This window comes from Gymnodraco acuticeps, unplaced genomic scaffold (assembly GCF_902827175.1).
Source record: "Gymnodraco acuticeps unplaced genomic scaffold, fGymAcu1.1, whole genome shotgun sequence".
Lineage (NCBI taxonomy): Eukaryota > Metazoa > Chordata > Actinopteri > Perciformes > Bathydraconidae > Gymnodraco > Gymnodraco acuticeps.
This window is the reverse complement of record NW_022990596.1, coordinates 228,802-242,236: the sequence shown is the minus strand read 5'-3', so window position 1 is coordinate 242,236 and position 13,435 is coordinate 228,802. Positions and strand designations below refer to the sequence as shown.

The following is a 13,435-nucleotide window of genomic DNA, read 5'->3' as shown; positions in this document are numbered from 1 at the left end:
TGTGCTCCTACCTAAGTGTGTGTGGCAGGGTGCAATCTTACCTTTGACGCAGGAGAGGAGGGCACAGGTGTCTTTTAAATTATCCCAGTCCAACAGGTGGGATTCAGTTTATTTGAAGAAAAATAGGTCCAAACTAATACAGGGTTTTTACCTTCTCTCTTTACAACATTATAATCATACTAAAAACCATGGTGCTGTGATCATGTTCAAATATGAAACTTTAATTCACAGTCTTACATTTATTACCAAAATGTTTTAATTTCAACTGCCCAATTCAGTTGTGACATTTTAAAATTCTCCCGATAGAATTTAGAGGTATTTCCTCGTAAAAAGACCGGTGACCATAAAAAGCGCATTCAACTTTCCATTCACCAAATCAATTCACATCAGTTTCATACCTTTTTTTTCCCGACACAGACGGCGGATTAACATTCAAAAACCCATACCTGTCCGCAAAAATTCGGAGGGAGATTTCCTCACAGGTGGCGGGTTATAATATTCACAAACACATCTCTCATCAAATCATTCCACTCAGCCAACAACCAAGAAATTCGAGAGATATTTACCCCGTCTGAGAGGACCTTACCGAGAGCTATTTACCCAGCTCTGAAGCACAAAGCCTACCGGGAGAGAGTCTACCAGGGGTTCCCCCCCCTCTCTCTCTGCTCTCTCAAAAAACCAGTCTCTTTATGCTAAAAAAACTGGATCGAAACCCCCAATAAAACAAACTCCTCCTCTACACCCAATTTGTGGAAAACTGGGCATGGACTCTAATGTACAAGGCTGGACATGACTCGACATGTTCCATAGCTTTATGGCATAAGACACACCTTTCCATGTTAGTGTAAAAAGGACATGACCCCTTTTAGGCCTCTAATGTGTTTCTCCTTAAGCCTGGAGCCCCCCCTCCCTGTGGACTGCTGCCAGAGGAGAGGGAGAAAAACGGCATACTCTCTTCAGAGACACCCATAAATCATAGACCTTACACACTCAACCTAAACAAACCACTTTGTTTTGTTTATACTGTAACTATAGAAAAACCTAAAATATGAAGTATTTTTCATTGTGGGTTATACAAAAATATAATTGATTATATTTGATTATAACTAACTTTCGTTTTAAGTATTAAACATACTATGAAAACTCACAACACCCTCTTTTCAAAACGTAAAGTTATCAAATAGCAACAGAAAAAATTATAAGCATACATACATATTCAAAAACCATCAAGAAGCATTCTCATTATGGGTTTATACAAGAATATGATTTATAATTAACTTTCATTTTTAAGTATTCACTTTATATAGAGATTTATAATTAACTTTCGTTTTAAGTATTCACTTCATATGAAGATCTCAACACTAGTTAGTTTTCCATATTTCAGATTTCATACTGTCCATCCATAATATTGATAGCAGAAAATTACCACAATGAGGGATCGTGTTGCTCAACAAGAGAAATTAAGCTTAGCGCAAGTTCAATGAGGAAGACCAATCCTCTGGTGTTACACGTCATTTCAATACTCTCTCCTCTCCCAATAAGTGATCGGGGGCGTTACTCCCCAGCTAGCCAATCATCACACCCGCTAACCCCTTTAAAATCTGCTCTTCCCTCTCTGTCAGTCGTCATTTCAGGCGTCAACGCACAAGTATACGTGTCACTGTGTTCATATTTCAGGCAAGCAGCAGCAAGGCTTCGTCCCAGCTCCAGGCATATATTCATCAGCTCCGCAGTCTTGCGGATTAAGCTACAGGCGGTGTTCCCCAGTCGGCTAGCGGTTCCAGCCGGCCACCCCACAATCCCGGACGCGGGAGGAAAGGACAAGGAAATCGGGCACCACGGAAGTTCCTCCGGCTTAATGGAATTGGCCTACTTCACGCAAACAATTGATGCACGCCTTCAGTCTCTCGAGAGGGCATCACTGGCGTCAGGGCCCTCATCGCATGCGAAGCTTCACCCATTTCTGGCTTCAACCACAACCCCTCTTGCAGGCAGGCAGGGCTTAAGCTACATCCCATTGAAGCTACTTCTCCTCCCGTCTCAGTAGCCAGTACTGGACACTAAGTGCGTCATAGGTGGCTAGCAGGTTTGTTACGTTCCCTCTTGGCTAGGGATACAAAAGGGAAACAACACGACCAGATTGGATTTGGTATATGTTACCGGTTGTTTTATTTGTAACGGCAACTGAGTAAATTATGTACACAAACAGCTTGGCCCAACAACGGGTCAATCTGTCACTATCTCACAAAAGGGTCTCCAAAAGAGAGTTGCCCAGTACTATACAAAAGGAAAGGAAATACCTCACTTCTAAAGTGGAAACAAAACAATAAACAAAACGGGACTGTGGGAAAACACAGCTGGTGCGGGTCTCCAGGTGCTAATCAACCTGGATCTAAGCAATATTCACACACAAATGCTGGTCTACAAGTGCTAATCAACCTGGATCTAAGCAATATACACACACAAACCCTATACTAACACAGAACCCTATGACACACTGCTAATCAGTGTGCTCGCCCAGAAACCCTACTGAATACACTGCTAATCAGTGTAGCTAACACAGAATGCACACGGCTAAACAGTCTCAGAAGTCACAGAACGAAGGCAGTATCACAAGGAGAGTCTTGAGGCGTCTGTCACACAATACAGAGCCTCCCGAATGGTATCCGTGCCCAGCCTTTATACTCCTCCCCCGGATGACGTGGCAGAAGCGGGCAGGGCTTGGGTGACGTCTGTCCAATCCCCGCGGATGTTGCGAGGTCGAGACGGCCACTGACAGCATAGGAACTGCACAGCTCATTTGCATACACACACACACAAACAGAGTTAAGGGCACAAGGTAGCAGCGGCTGTAACACCCCCCCCCCCCTTAAAACACAAACCCCACAGGGTTTTTGTGAACCTTAACACATCACAACACCATGACCACAGAACACATCATTCCAGTCTGGACAGGGCATCTGCGAACACATTCTCTGAACCTTTCTTGTGGCAGATTTGCAGGTTGTAGTCCTGGACGATCAGAGCCCACCGCATGAGACGCCGATTGTGATTGTACATGCGGGACAAGAAGACAATGGGGTTATGATCGGTAAACACTGCAACCGGCAAATAACTGGTCCTGACATAAACCTCAAAGTGCTGGAGAGCTAACAACAAAGCAAGGGTCTCCTTTTCAATGGTAGAGTAGCGGACCTGGTGTTTGTTGAACTTACGGGAGAAATAGCAGACAGGATGATCAACTCCATCCGCATCCTCCTGCAGTAGAACAGCACCAGCCCCCACTGCACTGGCATCCACCTCGAGTTTAAAGGGTTTAGCAAGATCGGGAGCAGCAAGCACAGGAGCGTGACTTAGAAGTGTCTTTACACACTCAAATGCATGTTGGCACTCAGGGGTCCAAACGTAGTCCACCTTGGGACTTATCAACTTAGTTAGGGGTTGGGCCACAGTGGAAAAATTACGGCAGAAACTGCGGTAGTAACCGGCCATACCTAGGAAACGGCGGAGATCACTCCTGGTGCCGGGTACTGCACATTCAGCCACCGCAGTAACCTTAGCTTCCACTGGTCTGACTTGGTCTTGCCCAACCTGCTTCCCTAGATAGGTGACAGTAGCTTTACCAAACTCACATTTGGCCAGATTCAAAGTAAGCGACGCCTGTGCAAGCCGGGTGAATACCTGCCCCAGGATCTTCATGTGCATCTCCCAAGTGGGCGTATACACAATAAGATCATCCAGATACGCGTTACAATTACTTATCCCTGATAGGACGGTGTTCACCAATCTCTGGAACGTAGCAGGAGCATTACACATACCAAACGCCATGACTGTGTACTGCAGAAAACAGTCAGGCGTAGCGAAAGCGGAGATTTTTGAGGCACGGTCCGTTAAAGGTACCTGCCAGTAACCTTTAAGTAGGTCCAATTTACTGACATACTTCGCAGAACCTAAATTGTCGATGCAATCCTCCATTCTTGGCAAGGGGTAGCAATCTGTCACCGTAACAGCGTTCACTTTACGGTAGTCCGTGATAAAGCGCGGAGAACCATCAGATTTAGCCTCTACAAGGCACGGAGAGCACCATGGGCTAGAGCTCTGTGTAGCTAAGCCATTAGATACAAGATATTCAGCCTCCTGTTTCATAAGCTCGCGCTTGGTCGGATTGGCACGGTACGGATGTTGTTTAATCGGCCTCGCGCCCTTTACGTTGATGTCATGCGTTATCACATTAGTTTGTGTCGGGACATCATGGAAAAGGCACGGGAAACGATCCACCAACTGGGTTATGTCATTCTGCTGTCCCTCCTGCAGATGACCTAACGTAGTTGGCAATGTCTTTACCATCTCCGAGTTGCATAATCGAGCACCCGGCTGGTGATGTGAACGCATCACCAAACCGTCGTCAGATGGGCCGGAACTATCTGTAACTATTAATGCGGAAGCAGCTACTCTTTGATTAGCCAAGCCGGCCGGCGGACTATCAGCGGCAGTGCGTGAATAATAACGCTTCAACATGTTCACATGACAGACGCGCGTTTTTCGTCGTCTCTCTAGAGTACCAATCACGTAATCTGTGTCACTGAGACAATCACGGATTTCGTACGGGCCGAGGAATTTTTGAGGCCTTTTATAGGCTAATTGCATCTGAATTACTGTTACAATGAAGGCTCCATAATAGTGTTGCACGGTGTACCGATACTTGAAAGGTACCGCGATACCCTGCCGTTAAAAACGTTACGATTCCTCCGTTTCATTAGTATCGGTACTTTAAGAATGACGGGGGAAAGTACTCCGGTGAGAAAGCGTCGTTTTAATAAGAGCCGTGTGTATTCAGCGCTCTGCTTCCACTCCCTGCACTGCAGCCATGCCTGCAGTCCCTCCCCTCTCAAGCACGCTCTAAGTCCCTCCCCTCTCTCGTGCACACGCTAGCTGCCAGAGCATGTGAGAAAGCGAGAAGCATGGCTGCAAGTGGGAGTGCAACTGCCGCTGCGCCTCGGCTTGTTGACAAAAAAGACGCCAGAAGCGAAAAATTAAAAAGTTGTTTATAGATGATGCTTGATTGTATTTAATACAAATTCTAGTCATTTATTTAATTTATTGTTCTCATTGTTTAAAAGTTTGTGTTATGGTTATGGTTCTGGTGTGAAATAAAGCACAATAATTACATTTAAGACTGTTTCCCTTTTTTTAAGAAAAGTATCGAAAAAGAATCGGAATCGCAATTCTTGACTTGGTATCGGTATCGAAACCAAAATGTTGGTATCGTGATAACACTACTCCATAATCAGCTCACGGCATATAGGCAGATTTTTTTTTTAATATTGAAGTTGAAAGCATCAATCTGGTGCACTTTGAGAGCAACATGAAGAGATCTATGGATACCTCTCTCAGCACCCAGATGAAACAGAACTGTAAACAGATTTTCTTTTTCTTTATGGATATTTTACAAATCACTCCCCTTTTAAACTGTATTCTTGTTTTACTGCCATATAGTATTTCATACCTGTTTTTCATTTATTCTCTTATTGTTTTTATAACTATAATGATCATATGAAGGTGTGCCGCGGAAATAATCTTTTGAATTCTTTCACACACAGTGACGTCACGAGCTACCCACAATGCAACGCGTGCCATATATATATATAAATACGCAATTTTCCTGGAGGTACTAATATCCTGGAGGCGCTAATATAAACAGCTAGGTAAAGTAGCCAGGCAGAGCGCACTAGGTTTTTTTCTGAATTTTTCTGAATTAACGACAGCGAAGAAATCGCTGCATGTCTTCGGATTACATCTCTGGACTTGAGGGGTGTGCTCTAGGTCATTACCAGCGTAAACTAGAGCTGTGTGGGTTGTCCGATTGCCCTTACAGACTACCTGCAGATGTATGGAAAAACAACTCTAGAAAGTGGCCTTCGGTCGATTTTGGCATCTACGTCTATCTTCTGGAAACACCAGGTGAATACCCCACTTGTCACAATAATATTATCATGCCAATGCATATGTGTGGTATTTTAGAGTTGACTATATTGATTAAGGCAATCGACTATGATATTCTGTATGCACCTCGTGTGAAATGGTTGATACCGGAAGTACGGTGTCGCCCTCGGCCCAAAACCCGTATGTGTGGTGTGAAAGAATGGTGCTGGTTCAACCGATCTGAATCGCTTCCTGAAGCAGTCACGTGTTATCGACAGGCAGCGAGGCTTCGTTTGTCATCGATGACGTCACACATACAAGCCTCGATACATGCTTCACAAAAAGCTTCGGGGATTCGGGGAAACACGCTCCGAAGCCTCGACGCAATACGTAACATCACTAATAACTACCACTCTGGAGGCTCTGTTGAGTGAACAGACGCCTCTCGCTACTTGCTCTTTGTTCTATGGTTAACTTGTGTGGTCTGTATTTAGAGTGGTTAGTATTGTGTGACTGTTGCCTTTAGTTTAGCTGTGTTTTGTATAGATTATTTGGTTAGTTGTACCACTTTTAAAGTGAGGTTTTGTTTCGTTCTTTATATTAGTATTTATTTTCCCTGTAAGCCATTAGACTCCTTTTTTAGAGTCCTCCTTTTGTTTGGTTATCAACCTGTGCCCTTTTGGCCCTTTTGTTCAGGCTGCTTGCCTGCCATTTTGATTCTCCCGTTTATAATAAAACCACTTATAATTATTACCAATTACATACTGGTGTGTGTTGCATTCTTCTTCCCCTAGTTGGGACGTAACAATAATCAAAATGATGAAAGCATAACAAGAATTGCGAAGTGATATAAATCCTCTCCTTCAGTTGTATGTGTCTCTCACCCAAGTGCCTCTCAACTCGAAATGAAAGTCTCTTTTATATGATAACAACTGCTCACTTTCACTTTCATGTTCAGTTATAGCACACCGTGACTTAAAGGAATTGCCTTTATCGATGTACAACTTAATGTTGATTTCTCTTTAGTCATTCTTCACAAATGACAATAGTACACTTAGTCACAACTGAATGACTGGATGCATTTAGTCTGTGTCAGATCCAACAGTAGACCTCTACACCCATTTTAAAAAATGTAATCTGAATGTGACTTTAGAACTTAAACACACTTTCTCATGAGTTTACCCAAATACTATTGAAATACAAAAACATGGTTTGAATGTGAAGTGTGTCCAGTATAACTGTTATATTCTGGTTTGGTGGTATCTACAGATTCCTTTAGATCACGTGATTTAAAATAATCCTGGGAGAAGGGAGGGGCGGGCTTGCAGGGCTGCAGCTACGGATGTTTTCTCAACAGCCCGGTTCTATTTTTGGCATTGCACTCTGTCATTCTGTGTTATGTGCTGTAGTATTACTCTTAACCTCGAGAGGCAGCAGCAGTATGGAAATAATACAAATAATGTATATGTAGCAATAAATCTAAAATGTAATTAGAATGTTTTTTATTAAGATAAGTAACTGTTTGAAATTGAATTTAAGAAATATTACAGACTAAACATCATTATGGAATGTTCTTGTAATGAAGTTATTGTACAGGAATCCAGCCACATTTTTTCTGTTTTGTATCTATATCTACGCCGGGATCCGGAGTCGAGGCTGATCCTCTGTTGTAGTCCTGTGTCCTAGATCCTCTATCCTGAGTTTCTGGATTAAGTCGTGGACTTCGGTCGTGGCTGAACCTGTCTCTGCGGTCCTGCCTGGGTCTCGTCATGCTGCTTCCCTGATGGCTTCCACAGGATGTAGCTGACATCCTCGTGGATTCATCTTCTTATTACAGACACATGCATTTCCTAACATTTGGACTACCTATGCTGTAAAATGTATTATCTCTTCGATTTACACACGGCATCTATTGCTCGTCTGATCGTCCTGGGAGAGGGATCCCTCCTCTGTTGCTCTCCCTGAGGTTTCTCCCATTTTTTCCCCTTAAACTGTGGGTTTTCTCTGGAAGTTTTTCCTTGTACAAATGTGAGGGTCTCAGGACAGAGGGTGTCGTTTTTTCTCATACTGTTATTCTGAACAATCTGTGCTGTTGTATTTGCTGTAAAGTGTCTCTACAATAGGCTATTTTTATTATATGTACAGCACTTTGGCTCGACCAAAAATCGTTTATAAATGTGCTATATAAATATGCTATATAAATATAACTTCATTTGATTTGTTGAACCATTTAATGCAAGCAAAATAAGAAACACCATGTATTGTTTTTGAGTGTAATCACATGCATGTTTTAAAACCTGACGAGGGTTTTCTTAGAGACAAGTGAAGCTGCTTTGATCTGAATGAGCTGCATATCACAGAACTGCTCTGATCTGTTGTCTTGATTGAAACATATGTTTATTATGTCATTAAAATATTGATTTTATCATTATTTGATGAATATGATCTGATTACATTAAAACAAATTATATACAAAACACTTTTGAATCAATGACAGGTACAGCATATGTTATCATTATTCTGAACACATTTTACCAAATCTCATCTTCGACCTACGAATATTCAGATTTTGATTACCTGGAGACGGCAATATAAATTACCACCTGAATCAACAAAGCATATAAACTACGGATTAGGGCCACATGAAAAAAAAAATTTGGAGAGAAAAATCAGAATTCTGACTTTAATCTCAGAATTCTGACACACACAACCACACCTCTACACACATCGAACTGCCCGATTATTCCCCCTATTACTCGTTTTATGAAGGAGATGTCCGGTCATCAGGGTGCATGATGCGAGTCTGTTTGTGCTCTGCTCAGCTCGCTCTGTGTGTATGTGTTCTGAGTATTTGTTTTCCTTCTATAAAAGAGCTGTGGGCATCAGATACTGTGAGAGTCATGGGCATGAATTCATATATCAAGGCAGACTGGTTTACTGGTTTACTGTTTGCCAATCCGGTGCTTAAACCAATAGCTCAACACCCCTGGCAGAAATGTCCTAAAAATGAAGTCCGAGTCCGAATGTATGCACTGTCATTTCCCCACATAAACACAACAGTCTGCAATTAAATGGTTTTCTCCTGGTGCTCCACGTCCTCCTTGGCGCACCGCTAACTTTCTCGAACAAAATAAATAAAAGTCAAAATATATTGTTTTTTGTTCTGATAAAAATAAAAATAAAATGCTGTGTTCTGAGAAAAAAGTCAGAATTCTGACTTTAATCTCAGAATTCTGACTTTTTCTTCAGAACAAAACATTTTATTTTTACAAAAAAAATTATTATTTTTTTCAATCCTCCAAATGTAGTTTTCATGTGGCCCTAATCCTCTTCCGTATATAACTAACAGTATCACAATGAAAAAAAACTTCAAATATAGGACAAATATAGCATTTTCATACTTTACTCAGTTAAGGTAGGGACACCATCATTTCTATTATAGATATGATGCATTACAGGCTGCAAAAAAAAAGTCTAAAAGCCATATTGCCCACTTTATGTAATTATCATTCCAGACATGCTTTTAACATGTTGTCATAACAACAAGACCTGCCTCAGCAGTATGTCATTTACAGGTCGTTGACAAAGTCTTTTCCAGATTTAATCATCCGTGTCAGTGCGCTCAGTATCAGTGTATCTGTGTCATCACTTGTCTCGTGCTCTTCATGGTAGTTCTTCACAGGAAAGATGCAGCTTGGAGGGAAACCCAGCACGCCACTCAACTCTCAATCTACATTTAGAATGACATTTAATAAATGAAAGTGCTGATCCAAGGAGATTTTGCGGTTATTACAATATTACAGTGTAAAACAAAATGATATCCCAAAATGAATTACAGCTCTTTACAAAACTAAATTACAGACAGAAACTTACCTTTTTCTTCAGGTGCTTGCTCTTATACACGTTCCTTATATCCTTTCCAACCTCTGGACAGGCTTCATCAATTTTGGTGAGAATAGCAATTTCAGGAATGTCTGCCAATACAGAGCAGAATCAAAATCAGTTAAAAATAATGTTGGTACAGTTATTTTATTGGCATTATTATATTTGTTCTTATTATATAAAAATAGAATATATATATAATTTATGTCAGATTTAATGTTATGCATTATTGTAAAAGCCTAACCCTTACCCATGTCCCTGGCTGCAAGTCTGACTTCCCTCAACTTTCTCACAGAATCATCCTGCAATCCTGCTATGCTGCCAGGGATGATGCAAACCAGAACATGAACTCTGTCATTTAGAGACGGGTCTCTGTTGTAGTGTTGGTTATCCTCAGACAAGGAAGACCGAGGATTGAACTGAAAAACAATGTTAAATTGAATCAAAAAATAACATTAGAAATCAGAAATACAATAGTTTCTATTGGAACCTTGTTAGTTTTCCATATTTCATGTGCAAAATATTTATCATGCAGTGGGATCGTGTTCCTCAAATATATGCAACAGAGATAAGGTTTAAAGAATTCAGTTGTACATTGTAACCATTCTTCACGTGTCCCTTAATGGCCAGTTTGATGTCTTCCACACAAACTCCTTCATCCTTCTCGAGGCCCATGACGTCATTGAAGACAAAAGGGTAATGTGTCCCTGTATCACCTTTTTTGATTTTGTAGGCTTTGTACTATAAGACAAGAAAGTTCCGTTACCATAATGACATGGAAGTTAGGTTGCTTTAAAGGTCAAAATGTTACATAATTTCATAATAGATAGATAGATAGAACCGGAGGGATGAATCCCCTCTTTAATGGTCACACATGCAGAGCACACAGCACACACAGTGACATTTGGCCCTCTGCATTTAACCCATCCTAGTACTAGGAGTCTAGTACTAGGAGCAGTGGGCAGCTATTGTACAGCGCCCGGGGAGCAATGGGAGTGGGGGGGGGGGGAAGGGGGTTGTCCGGTGCCTTGCTCAAGGGCACCACGGCAGGGCCTAGGAGGTGAACTGGGACCTCTCCAAGTAGCAGTCCACACTCCATATTTAGGTCTGTTCGGGGACTTGAACCGGCGACCCTACGGCTCATAGTCCAAGCCCTTTTTTTTAATCTTTTTTTTTTCATTTAACAGTTCATCACAATTACATAAAGTACTTACAGCATATAACAAAGACACACATTTAATATACCGTATAGTTTCATAATTTGTATGAAACACAGACATAAAATGATATAAACCAATAAACAAAAAAAACAAAAAAAACTCAAACAAATCAATTCAAACCAATCAAAACAAAACATAAACTGTCCGTTTTTCACTGAAACAAAGTGTCTCTTATGTTATTTTTCAAAGTTGAAGCACAGAGCTCCCTCCTCATCCAGCTCAATTAATTTGCTGCCATTTACGAAATCCTCGCAAAATATGTCCTTTTTCACGTGTATGAGAACAAGGTTTATGTCCCTTTTTGTTGTCCTCTTCATTATATGCCACACGTCAGACAATTTACCCTCGAAATGGGCAATGTTCCTCCTTATCTTGACCGCACGCCTGGCGTGGCTCAGAACATAGTTTAATAGATTCACATTGCATTCATCCTTCTTCTCAATCACACCAAACAGCCACAGCTCCTTCCATTCCATTTCTCTCACCATTCATTCCAACATCTACCAATTAACTCTTTCATCCTTCCAAAAAACACTACAAGCTCTCTACATTCAACAAACTCATGCAAACATGTTTCAACCTGGTCTCTACAAACATCACACTCTCTCTCAACAGTTGCATCAAAATGACTAATGATCAGGTTGTTAAACACCCTATTTTGCCTCAACAAAAAAATCAAAATGCTCACATTCAATACGGTTCCATTTAATTTTCACATTCTCCCACATTCTTCTGCCAGTAAGAGCGTTCACAACACTCGTCCATACTCTTTCTGATGCAGGTCTTCTGATAACATTCCCTTTTAACCATTTATACATATTTTTTGTTTAAACATTTTCTATTTTAACATTGACATCCTCTTTCCCCACATATAAATCAAACACACTTTCCTTTCATAATGATCTCACTCTCAATCATTGTTAACCATTCACTCGGCATTCCATCTTTAATTTCCTTCATCATTCGTTCAGCTGTCCCTAAATACATTACCTCATCTATTTCCCTAACCTCATCCACTATCACCTGTGCCCTCATAAAGCCTGGTACGTACTCTAAAACTAAGTCCTTAACCCTCCTCATCCACTATCACCTGTGCCCTCATAAAGCCTGGTACGTACTCTAAAACTAAGTCCTTAACCCTACTCATCCACTATCACCTGTGCCCTCATAAAGCCTGGTACGTACTCTAAAACTAAGTCCTTAACCCTACTCATCCACTATCACCTGTGCCCTCATAAAGCCTGGTACGTACTCTAAAACAAAGTCCTTAACCCTCCTCATCCCCGCTCTCCACATCGGCAGATTGAATAAACAACACTTCTCATGAGTGATCCTGGGGTTAAGGAAGATCGGTTGCTCCCACACCTGCTGCACATTCACACACTCATACCTAACATACTTCAAAAACTCACCCCATGCACTCATTACTTCCCTTTGATAAGCACTCAACCCTTTCAACATCCCCTTTCTTAGCACCATACAAATAGCACTATCACCACATCCTCCACATTTATTTATTTTTTCCTTTAAGAATATTTTCCATAAATAGCGAACCATCATTATAATCCTAATTGCTTTAATGTTCCTTCTTAAGTTTATCAGCTGTAAACCTCCATCCCTAAACTCATTTTCTAACACTTCTCTAGCTATCCTTACCCCCTCATATCCCATATAAACTCACTCACTAACTATCTTATCTATTTCATTCACTACACTATCCAACAACTTAAGCCCCCTCATCTTCCAAAATGTCAATGACTAACCCGATCAAAAGCTTTATTTAAATCTAAACTAACTACTATATCACCTATACCCTCCTTCATGTGAGTAATTGTGTCCCTAATACTACTAATAGTGTCACAAATATCCCTCCCTGGAATACTATACGCCTGCGTTCCCCACTACTGATTTTATAACCCTCTTAATTATATTTGCTAACACTGAGCCACTGCCGGACGCAACAACAACAACAACAACAACAACAACAACAACAACAACAACAACACACATTAAAATGAAAAACTGAGGTTACCTAACTGTAACCCAGCTTCTATGAGTATTGGCGCAGCCCTCTAAGGCTATCGCTATTGGGTTTACCCTTCTGCGCCCCCGCGCAGTACTGAAAACACTTGTAGTCCACGCCCACCCGCTAGGTGGGCCCCACCCTCGGGCCTCCTTCCGGTATAAATAGGGAGGTTGCCCGGCGATCTGCTCCCATACAATATAACTTTTCTTCGGCTATTCGTAGAGCCAGTGGGGCCCAGCGCTTAGAGGGCTGCGCCAATACTCATAGAAGCTGGGTTACAGTTAGGTAACCTCAGTTCTATTTCGTATATGGCTTCGCCCTCTAAGGCTATCGCTATTGGGTTAAGGGCGAAGCATGATGTAGTCTGCGCCCCACTGGGTCCGTC

At 41.5% G+C, this 13,435-nt stretch overlaps 1 protein-coding gene across 2 annotated transcripts in view; it reads right to left on the bottom strand.

The window, feature by feature from the left end:
• The window catches only part of LOC117554470 (interferon-induced protein 44-like), a 38,181-nt gene that overhangs the window by 6,526 nt on the left and 18,220 nt on the right, over positions 1-13,435 (bottom strand). For both annotated transcript variants that reach the window (XM_034228915.1, XM_034228916.1), the window contains 3 exons: positions 10,399-10,545; positions 10,055-10,223; positions 9,796-9,896 (listed from right to left, as the gene is read on the bottom strand). In XM_034228915.1, coding sequence (XP_034084806.1) covers positions 9,796-9,896; positions 10,055-10,223; positions 10,399-10,545 — 417 coding nt within the window. The remainder of the gene's footprint in view (positions 1-9,795; positions 9,897-10,054; positions 10,224-10,398; positions 10,546-13,435) is intronic.